The sequence below is a fragment of the Lampetra fluviatilis genome, chromosome 41 (genome assembly GCF_964198595.1).
Source record: "Lampetra fluviatilis chromosome 41, kcLamFluv1.1, whole genome shotgun sequence".
In the NCBI taxonomy this organism is placed as follows: domain Eukaryota; kingdom Metazoa; phylum Chordata; class Hyperoartia; order Petromyzontiformes; family Petromyzontidae; genus Lampetra; species Lampetra fluviatilis.
In genome coordinates, this window is record NC_136315.1 from 6,566,580 (window position 1) to 6,585,915 (window position 19,336).

Genomic DNA, 19,336 nt, shown 5'->3' on the forward strand with positions numbered 1-19,336 from the left:
TAACACCTTTCCAGAAGGCCTGGTAGTTGAAATGCGGAGTTAAATTTGTTATCAAGTAACCCTTAGCTTTCTCACTATATAAAACAATTTGTTTTTTTACTTGGCAGTGATGTCAAATCAGGTTGGTGGTTCATACACGGATGATGAACCATATTACTCCCAAATACAAATACCATACTACAAAAACATGGATCCAACCACTCCAAATCAGGGCTCTCCTGATGTCAACCTGGAGCTGAGCGAACTTGCGCCAGGTCATACCAGCAATGTCAGCATCAGCCTGTGTGTGGAAGTGGCTCGTGAACGACGCGACTGGGCTGCTGATAGCAGCACTCCCTTCAACAGCAACATGAGAGTGACATTCACAATAGAAGGGCAGTGTAAAGTGGTTATACAAGGGGGTCTGTGAGGATACAGAGAAGCTCCGCTAATAACATTGTTCCATCACTCAAGCAAGCTTCCCAAAATCATCTTGGCCGTCAATAAAAAATAGAAAATATTGTCAAAGTGCACCTAGAGTGGCAGAGACTTCACCGTGACATTATCACCACTAATTATTTAAAGACGTTTTCGCTGTCTGTGGTTGTTAGTGCTAGTGTGTGTGTTTTTGCTCGATGCTTTTAATGTCGTGCAGATTGGATGGTGTGAGGGTGTGGAGTGATGCAGTGTGTATGGCATGATCTGTTTGTTGTGGTTTGTATAGTGCAATGTAATGTGTTACGCAGAGTTGTGTGGTGTGCGTTATTTAGTGTGTGTTTTTATGTTATGCTGTGTATGATCAGCTATGTGTGTCACCCTCCGAGATGTGTAGTCTGTATATTCGAGTCATCCGTGTCACACTTTGCGTTGTTCCGAGTTGTGTGCTCTGTAGGACGGAGTCTTGTTTCTTGTGTGGGTTCTACAGTCGAGTCATCCGTGTCACACTTTGCGTTGTTCCGAGTTGTGTGCTCTGTACGACGGGAGTCTTGTTTCCTGCGTGGTTGTGTGGTTTCTACAGTCGAGTCATCCGTGTTACGACCCTGTGCGCGTGTGGCTCTGTGCTCCCACCGGCGGATGTGTCGAGCTGCATGGTCTGCTCGAGCTCGCTGTAGGAGAAGGATGCCTCGGAGGCGCTCTCTCGTTGCCCGCTCTGTCCGCTCTGCACCAGCCCCACGAGATCAGCGCGGTTGACGCGCACCAGCGCGGGGATGAGTCTCCCCGCTGAGTAAACAAAGCACATGCGCGGGATACGCGCGTTGGTACGGTCTTGCAGCTTACCCAGTAGTGTGTAGGCAGTGCAAATGTGCCAGGGCCCATGGGTTGTGGGGGGGGTCCAGGCGCAATCATATGGACCAGTGGCATAGCATGGCTGCCGTGGGTCCTGGTGTAAGAAGTTTCTTTGTGTTTATCGTTGCGGTGAGCTTGTTGGCCCAAAAATATCGTATTGGTACGACCCAGGGTGGCTAATGCTACCACTGATTTTCTTTTAAGGAACATTTTTCTCGATTACAAATATGTATGATGGCAAGGTCAGCGTAGTAGCATTTTGATAAAAAAAAATGGCATTAAATTATGGCATAGGTGCATTTGGCAGAGAAAAAAACCCTGAAATGAAACATCTACAGAACATGAAAAATACTGGTGTGCGTGTATATATTAAGCCTTCTGTAGATGGTGGATACTGCCCACAGCATTTGCCTCCCCAGGTGTTACCAACCAACCTCTCCCCCTTTGGCTCATGGGCTATTATAATAAACAGCCCCTATCGCCAAGATGTGACCAGGACGGTTGTGCACATTAGTCGATCACGTGGAAGGGGTTTAGTCGCGCGGGAGAGGGCGGACGTACGTGTGGCGGTGGTGCCCTCCCTCTCGGCCCACAGCTTGAGGAGGCTCGCCGCCTGGTCCACCAGAGACTCGGGGTTGTCCTCACGAAGCTGTCGGATCTGCTCGGCCGAGAAGCCCAGCTCCCTCGCCAGCTCTGCTTGGCACAGTGGATGTAATGTTTGTTTGCTGTGGTTATTTCATCTGCGATCAGAATCTCGTTATTTATCCTAGAGGAATGCAATGGACTATGAAACTCTTTTTCACGGATGTCCAGTAGGGACGGGTCGGCGAGATCCAACTCAGGCCAGTGTTTTGCAGGTCATATGATTAGTGAGTCCTCTTTTTGTCACGATACTTTTGTGTAATGCGTAAAAAAAATCTAACACATTCCTGCGGAGGGAGCTGGTAAGAACGTTGGGTTGCTCGGTCAATGGCCAGGGTCAACGGTGGCGTGGTGTATTCCGCAAATATGGCCGACTGTGAGGGCAGGCACAAGCCAGCGTGAGTAGGTTAAACGTTGAGTTTTATAAGGGCACCACGGGGTGACCAGCCCCTCCCCACCCAGCCCCACCCCCTACACAGCCCCACTCGCCCCTCCCCACCCTCCCCACCCAGCCCCTCCCCTCCCCACCCAGCCCCTCCACCCAGCCCCACCCCTCACATTTTTGGATGCACGACGGACGATTATCCCCTGTGGGGCTGGTGTAACCAGGAGGTTCCTACCAGTATAAGCAAGTACACTGTTGTATGCCTCCCACACGTAAATAAATGTTTTTAGCCCATCGGCCTATTTATTTGACTGTCCAGACCAATATTATCAAGCAACATTTGTTTAAGCAAGCAAACTCTGGATCAGTCTCAATGTTCTGGGTCTCCTCAACAGAGTCGAGTTTTGTTAAATGTTGCTGGGTTGCATATCTAGTTTGGTGGTCAGACACGTTGATCTGTTAATTGCATTCTTTTGCCGTTTTAGCGTGAACCTAAGTAATTTGTTATTACCTCAACTGCCGTGGGCTCTACCGGTGGATTTACCAGCTTGGCGTTCCAGAGTAGGCTATAGACCTTTTGTTTTATCATGTTTAGCTTCTTTTTTCACACGCTGGTTCCCTGCTTTAAGTTTTACCCACCAAGCAACATAGCAGGAGGCTGTTTCTTCCTGACCTGCCTATTTTGCTTTTACCATCTACATGGCAGAGGCTCGGTCTCATTAGCAGCAGTTGCACTTTAACAACTCTGGCACCCCCCCTCTCAGCCAGTCTACATAACAATAGGCTATGTCCTTTGTTATGTAGACTAGCCGTAGTTTTAACCGCACCAACCTTACCATAATAATAAAAAGGGGGCCTGTCCTGGCTCCTCCCCCCTCAACCAGTATATATACGGGGTAGTATCTCTTGGAATTTCTCATTTACTTGATACAGCAAGCGTGCTGTGACGGTTCCACCTGAAGACGGAAGCTTGTGTTGCCTCCGAAACGTCGTGATTTTATTTTATTTTTATTTTACTTTCATTAATTTTTATTTTTATTTTTTACCTACGTGACTTTACCGAAAAAACCCAAGAATATGAATAGGCTATAGACCTGTTCAAGTAAACATGCCAATGCTGGGTTCACGTTGGCATATTGCTTAGCCCATTGTTCCATGTTTACTGGGAGAGCCACGAGGTGGCCATCAGAGGGTATATGTATGATAATCAGGTGTCCATAGCAAAGCAATTACCAAACAGTCACTCCACGAAATGTTTGTACTCCCTCTCCAGGTCCGGTAATGCCTTCTCTGCAGTAGACTTAAGTTGTAAAATGTCCTGTAAAATTTCCAAGACGATTATTGTTCCTTCGTCGAATTTGTGCCACAAGAATGGCGCGATTTCCACATTGTACTTAATTCATTTGCGGATTGTTGGTGCAAAATTACACGTTGCCATATTTGCAACATGTTACCCTATTTGTATTTTTGTATTTTAAGATTGTATATTACGGCTAGTTTACATTTTATATTGTATACTTATTCAAAATTTTACATACTTTAGCCCCTGGGTATTAGTTAGACTTTGTAATTTTTGTATAGTTAGACTGTATACCACTTATTTAAGTTTTAAAATTCCTACATTTTGAATGTATGCACCTTCCTGCCATAGTAAATTACCTTGTTTGTGCAAACTTTCATGGCGAATTAAACCCTTTCTCATTTTGATTCTAAATTGCTCACCATTTTTTTTAACGAATTTTCGTTTTCCAGTTATACGTGAAAAAATAAAATGTATATTTCAATAAATCCGTCGCACTATGACGATGACCGTGAGGTACTATCAGCCTGTACCTCATCACGTAACCATCATCACCTCCTCACTTCATCCCAAAACAACTTACCCTCTCAACCTCATCTCACCATCTGACCCCCCCCCTTCACCATCACAGTCCCTCATCCACCACCGCCAATGTGCGGGATGGTGCCAGTGGCCCCTCGTGGGAAAATTCGGCACTGACCTTGCCAGCTGAGGCCAAGGCTCTCGGCGAGCGCTGGAACTCCGCCATCACCGCTTGGACCTGCACGACCAGTGACCATCGTGAGCGGCATTAACACCACTGCCGCCACCGTCGTCGTCATTTCACTGGGCACTAAACGGCAGCACCATTGCCAAAATCATAAACAGCATCAGCACCACTAGCATCGACATCATTCTTATTATAGTCGTAATTGTAAGCAATATTATGAGCGCCACCACATCACAACATTCACAAACAGCATCACCACTGCCATCATTATTGCAAGAGTGATCAAACAGCAGCAAACACCACCAAACATTATGATGATCACTATGAGACCTCCTTTACCAGTGGCAAAATATAGTGATAGGTTTTTACCCTTTCGACTGGTACAAAAAACTGACACCTTTATACAAGGCATCATGTTTGCGATAACCACAACACAAGCAGTCAAAATGCAAACAAAAAGAAACAACTCTGATAATGATATGCACTATCCTTGAAGTTGATTGGTCCAAAAGGCCTTTTGGCGTCATCTGGTCCAACACCAATGGAGACTAGGCTCTAAGAAAAGCTGTCTCGGATGTGGACCAATCAACTTCAAGGACAGTGCATATTATTATCATCATCAGGTTTGTTTCTTTTTGTTTGCATTTTGACTGCTTGTGTTGTGGTTATCGCAAACATGATGCCTTGTATAAAGGTGTCAGTTTTTGTACCAGTCGAAAGGGTAAAAACCTATCACTATATTATGATGATCGTCGTCATCATTAACAACAATGGAATGACGCATGCAGCACATGGGACGTGAGACACGGGTACACACGGGGGTCAATTTGAAGGCAGAAAACACGGCACAAGACGCACAAGGACGACGGAGGCATGGGAATGCAGTGGGAAGCACACAACACATCTGCTACGGCCTACCACACGTAAGCTTTCCAAAGCCTACATTAAAGTTCTGTGTATTTAAAAAAAAAAAAGATTGAATAAAAATAGTTATAATTCATCTAATTATATTCGTTATTGCGGTTTTTTTTTAGCTCTGGGGTTTCTGTGCAAAGTCGTAAAACCTCGTTATTTTTCACCCACCGTACCACCAAGTTGCACGTGACAGGACAAGTCGGTCCGGTCGGGCACAGGACAACCGCTCGTGACAACAACAACAACAACAACAACAACATGACAGGCACGGGTAGAGCAGTAGGGCCAAGGCACACGTCGTGACGACGTCACACATCACGTACACACCACACAGGATATGAACAAGAGGACGCCACTGGATGTTGTATGAAAGCCAATCAAGGCACAACATGGTGCCAGAGAGGGCATGATCAGGTGTGAGGTTGGGGTAGGGCAGGACATCAAGGAATGAGCACAGTACGACTACGTCATTGGCAGGACAAGACGGCACGGCACAGAGGGGGCGAATGATTGCGTCTTGAGAACAGAGCATCCGGGACTTCCATTTTAGACACGTGCTGTTCGAATTCAATGTCGAGAGTCAAGCATTTGAAAGCCACTTGCAATAATGAGAAGACATCCTAAGGCGTGTAATTGGGGAGGGAGGGGTTTGGGGGGGGTTTGGGGGGGGTTTGGGGGCACTTGCGTACCCACATTTGGTGCCATAACCCCAAGGGAAGGTGTCTAATTGCGCCGAGGGTAGTTTTTTTAAGGTAAATGCAGTGTGCAGATGTGCCCGTGGCAAACTTAACGCGGTTATCTTGATTAATGTTGCCGTTTCGAGAGCGGGATAATTTTATCAGCTCAGTGCTCGTGATTGCATTCATGAGGTGAATTAAGCAAAGGGCCGTTCCATGGCCAAAAGGGAATTGAAATCGAGCTAATTTAATTAACCTTTAGTTTCTTGTGAAATGATTAGCAGCTTGTTTCATTTACATATCACTGTTTAAAAAGGAATTCTGCTCAAGTGCTGATTATTTTTAAGAATATCTAAATAAGCGGGTAACATTGTTTATTATTTCAAATATTTGTTTATTCCCCCAGTAAGGAGACTATGATGCCTGTCTAAGGCATGGCAGATCAGCATAGATCACAATTGATCTCATGGCAAAGATTTGTTTTAATTATGCCGTTCCGCCTGTTATCTCAAAAAGGCCACGTAACCCCCCCCCCCGACCTCCCCATCTGCAATGGGCTCCAGTAACGGAACTTAATCGAATTCTTGTGGCTGTCACCTGCTCATTATAAATACATACTATAGGCAGACACAAGCAGCACCCTGTGGAGGTGGCAACTGCTGTTATCTGCCAGCACTGGATGCGCTGCCCTGACACACAACAATTCGCCGCTGCCGATGGGGAGAGAGAGAGAGCTGTACAAACTAGGCTCATGTGTGGTGACGGGAGCGATGGACTGGGTATCCCCAGGCTCCCCGGCTCCATAAATCCTCTGCATCTGCGTCTCGACGGCCTCCTCCCACACGGGTCGCGTTTCTGCTCGCTCCCCGGCCTCGTGGGCCTGAGTGACCACTGGTGGTGGTGGTGGTGGGAAGGTAGCGCCCCCTCCTCCTCCTCCACCCACTGCCGGGATCTCTTCCCTCACTGTGCGTTCGTCGTCGTCATCGTCGTCGTCATCGTCGTCGTCGGTGGCGGCCGAGTCGTCCTCGCAGCCGTCGTCTTCCGTGAGCCGCTCGGCGAGCTTCTGCGCTTCGTCGCTGATCTCCTCAAAGTACTCGAGCGAGTGCTGGTACAGGTCGTGGAAGCGGGGATCTCCGCCGCCAAACATAAATCCTCCTGCGGCCGCTCCCACTCCTCCTCCCGGCTGCTGGGATGCCGGCGCTCCCCTCGTCGAGCCTGCCGCTGCTTTCACTGGGATCCTCGACTGCGGTTTGGTCACCTTGGACGCACTCTCCGTCAACTCAGAGTTCAACTCCTGTTCCATTAACTCCCCGAAGAGATCCTGCTCCTCCGCGTATCCTCGCTGCTCAGGAACCACTGGCTGTGTCGGCCTGCTGTGGCCGAGTTGCTGCTGCTGCTGCTGCTGCTGTTCAAATATCTCTTGGTCCCTGGACACTGCGCTGTCTTCGTGTTTCTTTGGAAATTTCAACGTCCTCGTCACTCGCTGCTGTTGTTGCTGTGGCTCACCTTTCTGCTTGTCGGCCCATTCGTCGTGCGCGTCCCTCGGCATGGCACTCACCACGGCGGTGCTGCGCACAGGGATCTTGGAGCGGTGGTCGCTGGGAGCGGCCTCCGCCGTTGGGATTTCCACGATGAGCTGAGACTCAACTTCGTGGTCGTCGTGATAAACAGACCCCGCTACTGCCGCCTCTCTGTGCCTTGGCGACAAAGAGAGGACGTCTTGTTGTTGCGAAGCGATCTCCTGGAGCTCCGCCCAGGATTCTCGCACAAACGGCTTCACCTCGGCAACCTCGGGAGCTGGCGCCTCCTTGCGTGTGGCCTTCGCTGAGGCAGAGACGCCCATCTTGATGGGGATTCTGGACTTGGGCTCCGTCTTGGCCACCGTGGCCCCAGATCCATTGTCATCGAGCGACTCCGAGAACATTCCGTGGTGAGTGTCACGTACGGGCGACAGATCGTCCGCCTGCTCCGACGCCGATTCTCCTCCGAACTCCAGCACGGGTTTGTTGAGGTCAACCTGGCACAGCTCCAGATGTCCACCGTCGGCGGCCGATTCCTCGTCCGACTTCCTCCTGTTTCCTCCATCCTGCTCGCCCAGCTGGAAGAACTGCACGCCCTCCTCTCCAAACTCCCGCTTGCTCATGTCGATGGCGCCGCCGCGCGTCATCTCGAACATCTTCCCTTCGCAGAACGGGAAGGGGACGATTTCCTCGGTGGGGGACACCTCGACGCCGGTTGGGGTTCTAGCCGGCGATCCCTCCTTGTGGTCACTCCGTGAAGCGGTGGCAGATTCCTCCATCAGCCGTACAACTTTCTGCTCCTCTTCACTGAGCCGTTCCTCGAAGGCCAAGTCGTCATCTCTGACGCTCGCCCATGTCCTAAAGTCAGCTGCTGCCGCCTCCTCCTCCTCCTCCTCTTCCTCTGCTGTCGTCATGCCAGTTGAGCTGAACATAACTGACGTCTGAGCCTGGGAGAAGGCGGCCTCACTTACGTTGGCCATAGTCATCATGGACCTTTCTGTGGAGTAATGTCCGTCAGCCTGGTAGGCGGAGGAGGTCTCGACCATCTCCCGCATGCACGTCATTACTTTGGTGCTGCTCATCGTGGAGGTCTCCGTCGATGTCCTTTGCTGCTCGGTCCACGCGAACGTTTCCTCTCCGTGGCCTGCAGCGTCCCTCACTTGCTCGCGTGTCAACTCTGACTTGCCATCCGGTCGTTGGTGCTCTGCTGCAGATGTCGCAAAGGAGCGGCGATCACCCGGCGTATCCTTGAGGCTGTCCTCTTCCTCAGGGCTCGATGGGCTGTCGTCGTCTTTGGCTCCAGGCGGGAGAGGTGACGGTGGCTCCACGCGAATCGCCGGTTCGTCCAGAAGTCCGCTCTCGTGGCTCTGCCGCAGCTCCCCGAGCTCTGGCTCACTTTCTGGAGAGGAAGTCGCTCCGAATTCTTCTTGTTCTCGTTCTGCGCCCTTTGGCATCGTCTCATGATGATCAGCGGAAGAGTCATGTCGTGAAAAGCTCTGGTGGGATGAGTATTCGTATGAAAAGGTCGATCCAGTGACACCGGTCTTAGTTTCGTGAGTGACAATCGTCTTGAATCCCCTGCTAACATTCATGTTATCGTCATCGTCATCATGTATGTTGTCATCATAGTAGTACGTTTCGGGCTTCTTCCTAGCCTTGGCTTCCTCCTCAAGAACGCCAAATGTCTTTATCTTAGCCGCCATCTTGAACATGTATTCCTCTGGCGTCGGGGGTTTTGCGACATTCGGTTCTTGCTGCTGCTCCTCTTCACTCGCTGTCATCATTGAGAGGAACTCGTCGGTTGCATTTTCAACTTGTGCGTTCTCAATCCCCGAGGTATCTTCATCCTCTTGCTCTTCCAGAATAACAGTGGGCTTTTGCGGAGGTGCCTTGAGGTCGATGACAGCACCTGGGGTCACCTCGTAACTCACCTCCTCCGAGCTCGGTGTCTCAGGAGTGGCTGGACTCTTCCCCGAACTCTCCATGAGCGACGTTTGCTCCAGGCTGTCTTCATCCGGGCTTCCCTGCGGCGACATCATGGCTCTGAGCGATCGTCCGATGGCCGATTCAGCTTTGCCCTTTGAGTCGATCGCCCTCTTCAGTTTGTCCGGCAGCTCTTGGGAGGTCCCGCGTCTCGACGTCCCGTGCACGCCCGCAATCTCCGGCAGCTGCTCGGACGCTCTGAGTTTGACGGGACTTGTCTCGAGGGAGTCGGGCAGCGGGTATTCCTTCAGCGGGCTCGGCTCCAGCGAGTCGGGAGACTCCTGCGAAGACGCTCCGGCCTCCTCCTGGTCGGGGCTGCCCTCCAGGGAGTCTTTCTGCGCAATCATGGAATCGTCGAGTGACGGGCTGTTTGCATTGGGTGACACCAGGCCGGAGAGGTCCATGCTGGGTCGCCCCGTCTCCGTTTTGCCGTCCTCTTCAAGTTGTGTCCACTGAGAGTCCATCTCGTGGGTGTCCACCACATCTTGAGCCAGCTTCTCCTCAGACTCCACCAGGTCCTCAGCTTCGATGGGAGACAGGGCTTCTTTTTCTTCCACAAAGGAGCTCTCTTTGACCGAGAGGTCGCGCTCCGTGTCCTGGTCTGATCCGGTAGGGGATGTGATGGCGTCAGGGTCCACGGGTCCCAAGAGGTCGCTCATGAGTTCCGTTTCGGACGCCATAACATTCCTTGCCAGTGACGGGGGGCTCTCGTCATCGGTCACGGCGCCCTCCTTCGGGTACGACGAGTACAGCTCGCGCTCGATCTTGTGCTCGGCCTCCGTTGGGGACACGGCGTGCTCCGTTTCGCTCAGCTGCTCCATCCGTGTCATCTTCTGCCAGGTGTACTCACTACCGCCCACCATAAGCGGCTCCTCATCCTCCTCCTCCTGCTGTTGCAGCCTCTCGGAGAGGTGTCGGTCCTCTAGTGTGTCGTAACCGTCCGCCGCCGCAGGGTGTGTGACTGCTGCAGCTGCAGCTCCAACTTCATCTTCTTCAAGAGGTGGCATCTCATCACTGCCTGCGACACCAACCTCCACAACTCCTCTCTGTCTGTACTCTTTCTCCTCCTCCTCCTCTTCTTCCTCCACAAAAGTGTTGTGCGAGATGTGGGTTGACTTCACGGTGGTCTTGGAAGATGTCTTTGAGTCGACGACGGTTTGTCCCACGGACACCTCCGTGTCCTTTTGGGTGCCTTTCTGCGGGGATGTGGAGAGGCTGGCATCCTCGGGGCTCGTCTCCAGGGTCTCAGCCAGCCCCTCGTGCTTGAGGCTTTCCTCGGAGCTGATGTGCGACGTTCCATCTCCCAGGCTGACGCTCGACAATTCTGCGATCCCCTCATGCTTTTGGCTGTCGGAGCTGCCATTTTCAAGTGCCGGCACGACAACTTCTTTTTGGGACGGCTCTTCCGGTGTGTCTGCCTCCTGTTGAGTGGCGCTCTCCCGCTCTTGCTCCCGCTCCTGCTCCCGCTCCTGCTCCCGCTCCCGCTCGGTTGGAAACGGGCTGGATATCATGTCGTCAAAGTGGAACTCGCTCAGCGTCTGTCGGTCTGTGCTCTTCTTGTACTGCTGGTAGCGGTCGCTCTCCTCCAGTTCATTGCGCAGGTCCTCTGAGAAATCCGTCGATGTCCGCCGGTCGGGGCTGATCTGGCAGTCCGAGAAGCGCCGGTCATCCGAGACCACGTTTGCCGACAGGCTGCTCCCCGGCTCCTTGAACCCGGACTCGGTGACGTCGGACCCTTCCTCGATCGTCTGCTTCCCCAGCTTCTTGGGTAAAGCATCGCGAGCTTCGTTGATGATGACCTGGGAACACTGAGCGACGATGCTGACTTCGCTAAAGTTGTCGATGTCAGCGCTGTCTGCCTCTTCTTCTGTGAAGCTCGTGGTGGCTTTAGTTGCATCATCTGTGGTTGCTTCTGAGACGATAGTGGGGGCTTCTACGTCTGGTTCACCGTCCTCTTTCGCGAGCACCTCGCGGTGTTCACGCTCGTGCTCGATGTCATCGTGTTTCAGTTCGGTCGATGCTTCCCAGCTGCCCGTGTTTGACTCTGTCTCGACCTTTGTCATCGCCTGCTTGCCTTTTTCCTCGCCGGACACAGATTTGAACTCAAAGAGTCCCATGGCGACTTTTGAAGGATCTTTGCCAGACTGGAATGCTCTCATCAGGTCTTTTACTGACATTGTCTCCTCCAGGCTCTCTGAACTCTCCCTGCCTTTGTCTTCGAGCTGCACGAGTTTCGTCACCTTGTTCACTGTCGTGGAGGTCACGGTCGTTTTGGCCGTTCCGTGTTCCTCGAACGTGTGCACCTCTTTGGTGATGGATGCCCGTTTGTGTTGTTGCCCCTTCTCCGCCTCCACCTTCATCTGGATCGCCCTGACCCGATCTTTGATGGATCCGATTGGAGTTTCCTCCACACCTGGAGACTTGGGCGCTGGCTCTGAATGTGCGGTCGACAAAAACGAGATGGATTGCTGCGGCTGAGATGATGCCTCTGCTGATACTTGCTCCTCAGGCTGATGTAAGTGGCTCAGCTCCTGGGTCGATTGTTTGATTGTTTTCGAAAGGGTTCGTACTCTGACAGGAGGGATTGGGGGGGTCACAATCGGCATGTCGTTTCCTTGTGGTGCAACCATTTCTGAAGAACTCGTTCTCTTGGCTGGCTGAGAATCTCCGCCTGCTGTTTTTTCCACTGGCACGTCGACCTCATCGTAATCCGTATCTGATAATACTTCGGTCGCAGACTCCCGGGCGACGAACACCTGCACGATGTCCTCGCTAACGATTTCACGGCCCTGAATCTCGTCCCCCTTCTCCTCTTCGCGTTTCTGGCTCTGCTCTTGCACCACTTCCGTATCCCATGCGAGCAGCTCCACGATGCCGGCATCATCCTTCGCACGAGCGGCGAACGTCTCCACGGGGCGCACCGTTTGCAGCACGACCTCCTCTTCCTCCCAAACGTCTTCCTCGTCCACAGCCACGCCCCTCGCGGCCTCCTCGACCTCTTCCTCGTCGATGACGGACCAGTCTTCTTCGTCTTCCTTCTCCTCCTCCTCGCGTGCCAACGCCACGGCCGCCCGCTTGTTTGCATGCACTCCGTCGTGGCCCCGCTGAAGGATGACGCTGACCCGCTCCAGGTCCTCCTTGACCATCCCCACCAGCTCCATGGGCTCCTCCTCATCGTGGAGGCCCCGCGCCCTTCCTTGGTGGTGCAGCCTGGAGGAGGTCACCTTGCCGAGGGTGTCCGAGTCAGTGCCGAGGAGGGCCGTGACCTTGAGGAGGTCTTCCTTCATCTCGGCCACTTCAAGGAGGAGGGCGTGCCTCTGTGGAGACTTTACCTCCCTTTCTCCTCCTGGCGCCCCAGCTTTGTGTTTGCCAGCAGAGAGCAAATTAACGGAAAAATTTGCAAAGCAAGAACGGGAAATAAATACGAACGGGAGAAGAAAAAAACAGAACGAGGAAGGTAAAGAAAAAAAATGACAAAGAAAGAAATTTGAGAAGTTGTTTTTTTGGGTTAAGGTAAGCACAGAGCACAAGGGCAGCTTTTGTCAACAAGTGAACAAAATAAAGGCACACTACAAAGTGAAACATTCATGACCTGAGAATGAGGAGGTGGTGACGAGGTGAGGGACGCATGGCTAACGTAAATAGCACGTGTGTGTGTGTGAAGCGTCACACTGGTATCATGCAGCATGAGCCTCCAGTCGCAGAACATGCAAACACAAACACTAACTACACTTCCGACACCCATGTGCTTTCAAACGCATACGTGCGCGCTCAATTAAATGTACGCTACACTACAAGCATTTCCCTTTAACTCACTGATTCTCCTCCTGATTGTAAATTGGCAACACTAGCGGGCCAAGCCTGACATGAAATGTCCAACCCCACGATAATATATATAGTTCTACATATATATCGAACTAAAACACCAAGAAGATGAATCCCTGCAGTCACGAAAGCTTCAAATCGAAATTTAAAACAGCAAGATCAAAATTTTGCTGTTATTAAAAACAAATGTATTAAACCATTAATGCAGTGGCAGTAGCATCATCAAAATACTCGTGCGTGACAAAAACATTTCAAGAATGGATGGAGAACAGAAGAAAATAAGTTCCGGGACATGAGTGGCGACACAAGACGGCAGCATGCAGGCACACGAGCAGGGTGAGCCCCGACCAAGTGAAATGGCTTTTTCCAGCCAGCAATTCGAGGCCAGGTGGTGACGAAAAGCAAGAGGGGGGAAAATCTGAATTGGATTGTCATGGAACAAATTATGACAAATCCATGAGGTTTAAGAACAAACGTCATGCTATTTTTTCCCCACAGAATACTTTTCTGTATCCGCTTTTGATCAATATTCAATAGGCCGGGCGATCATAAAGTTCCTCGCAAGTTGTGATATTCTATTATTTGCAAACAAATGCTTACGTTTGTACTGTCCTTTATGTCAATGCAAAAGTTATAATACATTCTAAGACATATTCTTGGTTCTTTCGGTAAAGTCATGTAGAAGGGAAATAATTAAAGAATAAAAACATAAAACAATAAAATGTTCACGACGTTTCGACTGCAATACAAGTAATCATCATCAGGTGTGAAATCCACATTTTCTTGCTGTGGATTTCACACCTGATGATGATTGCTTGTGTTGCAGTCGAAACATCGTGAGAACGTAATTATTTATTATTATTATTATTTTATTATTTCCCTTCTACGTGACTTTACCGAAAAAACCAAGAATATGAATCCATGCAGTCACGAAAGCTTTAAATCAAAACATTCTAAAACGTTAACTTATTTGTTAGCTGGTTGGAACCGAATTGTTTGCTCCGATAGCAGTAGTCCTGTAGCTCGTTAATGCACTCCAGGCACGTTCACAGTTAATCACTCTCTTGTTACTATTATCGTTAATAGCAATGGAATTATTCTCATGAACTTAATGCCATGAGACCTCCACTAATATCAAGGGCTCTGCCTACCAGTTTGACTGTGGGTGACATGGCGGGTTAAGGTCATCTGGGCTACGAGTGGTAGAGGGCAGTGGAGCTCGGGTTTACGGAGCGGAGACACTGTCTGAGAAGCCACTGAGCCATGGATGATTACGATTAAATCAACCGGCTGCATTTGTCACGAAACGTTTGACGAAGCTTTCAAAATGGACTACAAGTTGAAGTGGAAAAGGCTGGATAGCACGAGTATAAATTCCTAAATTTTAAGGCGTATTGAAAATCTGTAGCAGCATTGTGAAGATGGATTACTTTTAACATGGGGAGGGCACTGTATGATCACCCTGTCTATATCACTGTGCATTATTTAAGATAAATTCATAATAAAAAAACAGTTCTGTAATTGAGGCCCATTTGAACCGTTGGAAGTTGTTCTCTTTCATTACTGCACAGATTTTATGGATTACATATGAATACATAGTTGTATCTTTATAAACTCTCAATTCCATGCGTTCGCAGCTGCATGAAGTTGCTTGCACCTGAACAAATCCATTCCATTATCAACCGTGGCCAGCGCTGCTCTGATCGACTGGAGGAGATTGGTAAATGGGTCAAGGCGAGAGCCTGTGGGTGGACTGCGAGGTTTGGCGTTTTGATGGATTGCGCGTCTCTTTCTTCCCTCGCCTTGTGTCAGCAGCTTCCGCGATGCCATGGGGAACTCTTTTCTTTCCCCTCCCAAATTGAAAATTGTGAATTAGGGATAAAACAAAAAAGTGGCGTTTTTAAACACTAAATGCAAATGCTTGGCAGATCCTCAGCTCTGTAGCACGATATAGAACATACACCATCGGAAAATCACTACAACATTGAACACATTTCTTGTTGGTGTTTTTCTTCCCACTGGAAGAGTTTTCAAGCTCATGGATTCACAAAGCCAGATTTCACACACCTCCTGGCATAAAATCTTGAGTGCAGAATTTTAAATACGCTTATGTCAGCGTCCTAGCGTACTGATATGCATGATCGTTTAGTGAATGTTAAGCAAGAATATTGTTTACCATTTGCAGCTGACATTGCTTCTTTTTAGGTGGCCTGTTCTGGGTTGTTTTATTCCAAGTAAAATGCTCAGTTATATTTTTTGAATGCCCTTCATGTATTAACATTTGGCCTAGTTCATGAGACAACTACATGGCATGATCTTGGCTTGTTAGTTTTTAGATGACGGCGCCCAACTCCGATTACTGTGGGGAAGGTAATCGAATCCGCCACGAGTTTTACCAATGTTATGTATGCACAGGTGGTTTATGACTCTCACAGGTAAATAGTTTTTCACAGGTAAATAGTTGTTCACATGGACCCGATGGCCATTTTCTCCACGTGATCACCCTCTATAGATTGCACCTGTGCCAGTGTCCCACAAGCAGTGGTACTGGAGTCTTGCGGTTGTGGTTTCTATGCCGTGGCTGCACCAACTACCTCCCAGCAGAGGTCGCAAACAGGTTTTGATTCTTTACCCGTACCCGTACCCGGCCGCACCAGGGTCGCAAACGGGTACCCGTACACGTACCCTACACGATACCCGGCTACCCGTACCCGGCCGGGTATCGGGTAGGGTACGGGTACCCGATTACGACCTCTGGGATGAAGCCATGTTGCAGGCGCGGGTGGGTTGATTCTAGGAACTTGAATTGTGAGAAGAGACAAGACGTTGGGAAATGAGTGACAAACGGTTACTCACCAGTGACTCACGGCCTACCCGTGCCCGTACCCGGCCGCACCAGGGTCGCAAACGGGTACCCGTCCGTACCCGGTCGGGTACGGGTAGCCGGATATCGGGTAGGGTACGGGTATCGGGTACCCGGTTGCGACCTCTGCCTCCCAGGTTACACTGTTATTCCAGAGGTCCCAACAGATGCCAAGTCTACAGGGTCTAGGTCTGCACTGTTAACCAAATGTTCCATGGGAGCCCATCTCAGCTTTTCCAAGTGTTCCATGATTGCATGTGGTCGGTGTAGGAGTGCTTTATTGTGCAGAAAATGTTGCTACCATGTGACGCTTAATTATTTGATAGATTTCACTTGCCTTTACATCCTCTGATGACAGTAACGGTAGTTTAACACGTAGGCTTAACGGTAATTTACTCAATATATTTTTTCAACTTGCCAATCTTAGTTAATATGAATTGGGTTATTTCGCAAACATAATCGAAACTCGGAATGGAATGATTGTCATATCGAATCTTGGCAATCTGACATTGCGGTGATTAAGAATATTTAGATTTATAACGCTGGTGCATGACACTGCCTCTGGTGACTCACAGCAGTCATGTGAACCAATGACATCCAACAAATACAAATTGGAAAAACACATCAATTGTTACACGCATTGAGCAGTGCCAACTGCTCAATGCGGTGTATCATAAATCAAACTATAAAATCACCAATCCATTGCTAACGAAAACCCAGCAATCGTCGCATCTTTCGGCTGGCCACGGTTATCTCTCGAATGCGGCAGTACCACACAGTGAGGCGGGCGCAGTGTTCACCACGAGTGCCGCATGTCACCGGCGCCCTCAGCCCGCCGTTGACGTTGGCGAGGTCACGTCGCCTGGGTGAGCCTTGCCACGCCGCCCAGGAGAGGGCTTTAGCGAGGGACTCACCTGTACCGTCGCGCGGACGCTTGCGCATCTGGACACCCAGCGTGGAGTACGTCTGTTGCTGCTGCTGCGGCTTCTCGCTTTCCACGTCCGCCTGTGGTGCCAAGCGTGCGCACACAACAACAACAACAAGCCGCAATTTGCCAATAACTGCCGGTGACGTCGCCACAGCCGTTCGCGCCAGGCTAGGTGTACCCTCGGATCACGTGAAGTGTCCGAGGCTCGCTGACAAGTCACTGGACAGGCTCAGGTGTTGTGGGTTAACTGTCTGAGATGACCAACATGCACACATTCATTCATTACTGTTATTTAAGGCCAGGAAAAGGCCCATTGGGCTGCACCGTGGGCAGCAAAGGGTGGTGCAAAACGCCTTTTGTTGTACTGTACACTACTTCTATGCTCCCATACCGATGTTCCCCACATTCACCAACCCAAACTGTTTTCATTGACGATTATTGAACTCATGTTGGGCATCAAGGGGACTCTCCGTCTCGGTGTATTAGCTGCAATATGAGAGCTGTGGCGAGTATTTTTATGGAGCTGCGTCTTCACGCACCACCTATGGCCAAATGACCCAGAATGCACCCGATCTCGTCAGACATTGAAATCCTAGCCGAGTTGAGCCTGGATTGTGCTTGGATGGGTGACCCACCAGGTACAAATAGGTTATCATAGGTGGCTGAGCGGCGAGGTGGTGGGCAGGAGGGGGAAGTATGACAAAATACAGTTGTACTGTACTTCTATGCTCCCACATCTATCCCCCGCACTGATGAGCATGGTGAATTATGGTCAATCTATAATCCTGATTACTGATTGTAATGCATCTTGACTTAAAGCTTTCGTGACTGCAGGAATTAATATTCTTGGGTTTTTGGTAAAGTACCTATCTACGTGACTTTACCGAAAGACCCAATAATATGATTGTAATGCACATTGTGAAATATCAATGTAATTTTTATGTTGCTTTATTTACTACAATTTTTTACCAGGTAAGGCCCATTGAGCTCTATAGCTCTTTTTTCAGAAGCGACCTGGCCACAGATGATAGCTAAGTGAAATGGCTTATCACGTGGAAATGTATAGCAGCCAAATGCTCTAAATGCATGTTTTTTAATGTGAAGGGAAAAATCGCAGGCCCCGGATAAAAATCATGCGACCACGGGGAGAACGTGCAAACTCCAAATATAAAGACGCCAAGGTCAGGATCGAACCCACAACCTCGTATACCAGGCAAGGTAGTATTGTACCTTGATGCACAGTATTGTATATGGAATGGTATTCTGGTATTGCCAAATTTAAAATTATTAACATCGTGGCATGCAAGGGTTAGAATGTGATATGCCTTGGGGCTGCATATATCAATGTAGGCAGCAGCTTGGTAATGGGAAATGCAATTGTTTGGTCATTATGTGAAAATGTAGAAATCTGGTCACAGTCACAGGTTGTCCAATTCAAGTTTTAGTTTTAGACATCGTCCATTGTACATTTTCGAAATTTGTAAAATCTATAGGAAATATGTACGAATATTTTACACGTAAGCTTTCGCAACCAATTTTATCCGTAACGTTTTTTGTTTTAGATCGCATACATCTTTGGGAATCCACATCAATGAGCTGGTAATAGAGGCCCATTTGGGACGATTTTTAGGCCCAAGAATTGGTCATGTACATACATAATGTGCATTATGTTTGTTGATTAACTGCGAATAACCCAACTAACAGATATCCATTGTAATTTATATGGACTACATCAACCCCCCTCTGGCCTTCATCTAATTGGCTCAAGTGACAACATCACGTTTATGTTTAAGACAGGAGGATTTATCCATAATTCTGGCTGTCGCCTGATAAGGCTGGTTGTAATTACCGGCGAAACGTCATACTCGAATTATAAATGTTGTGGGTTTATTCTCCAACACACCGGTGTGCTGAACTAGTAACGAATTGGCACGTTTGGTTACGTGACAAACCTTAAACATTGGCTCTGTCGAGTGGTGGCGGGTTTAACAACACATTTATAATAACGCAATTTAACCCCAAACAAACCTATGGCTATACGAGTGTTTTTGTAAGGCCATACATCCTACTCATTAACAGAATAAAAATTCTAAACAAGCTGCACTTGACGGATTTTATCCAATTACAGGCAGTCGTTATCAGAACGCTACTGTCATGCATTTAATCGGAGTAAATGACACCAAGTATAGTGGCTCTTAAATAGCAACAATGCCGTATTGTAAAACGTCGAGTTATTCAAGATTATAGTAATCCAAAAGTGTAATCCAAATGTATTCCAAGTTATTTCTCCCACTGGTGCCAAACGTTCTCTGAATGTGTCCTG

The 19,336-nt window shown here is 49.2% G+C and overlaps 1 protein-coding gene across 16 annotated transcripts in view; it reads right to left on the reverse strand.

The window, feature by feature from the left end:
• The window catches only part of LOC144946487 (ankyrin-2-like), a 253,800-nt gene that overhangs the window by 17,363 nt on the left and 217,101 nt on the right, over nucleotides 1-19,336 (reverse strand). For all 16 annotated transcript variants that reach the window (XM_078875404.1, XM_078875418.1, XM_078875417.1 and 13 more), the window contains 5 exons: nucleotides 17,000-17,090; nucleotides 6,639-12,755; nucleotides 4,294-4,353; nucleotides 1,828-1,959; nucleotides 1,048-1,200 (listed from right to left, as the gene is read on the reverse strand). In XM_078875404.1, coding sequence (XP_078731530.1) covers nucleotides 1,048-1,200; nucleotides 1,828-1,959; nucleotides 4,294-4,353; nucleotides 6,639-12,755; nucleotides 17,000-17,090 — 6,553 coding nt within the window. The remainder of the gene's footprint in view (nucleotides 1-1,047; nucleotides 1,201-1,827; nucleotides 1,960-4,293; nucleotides 4,354-6,638; nucleotides 12,756-16,999; nucleotides 17,091-19,336) is intronic.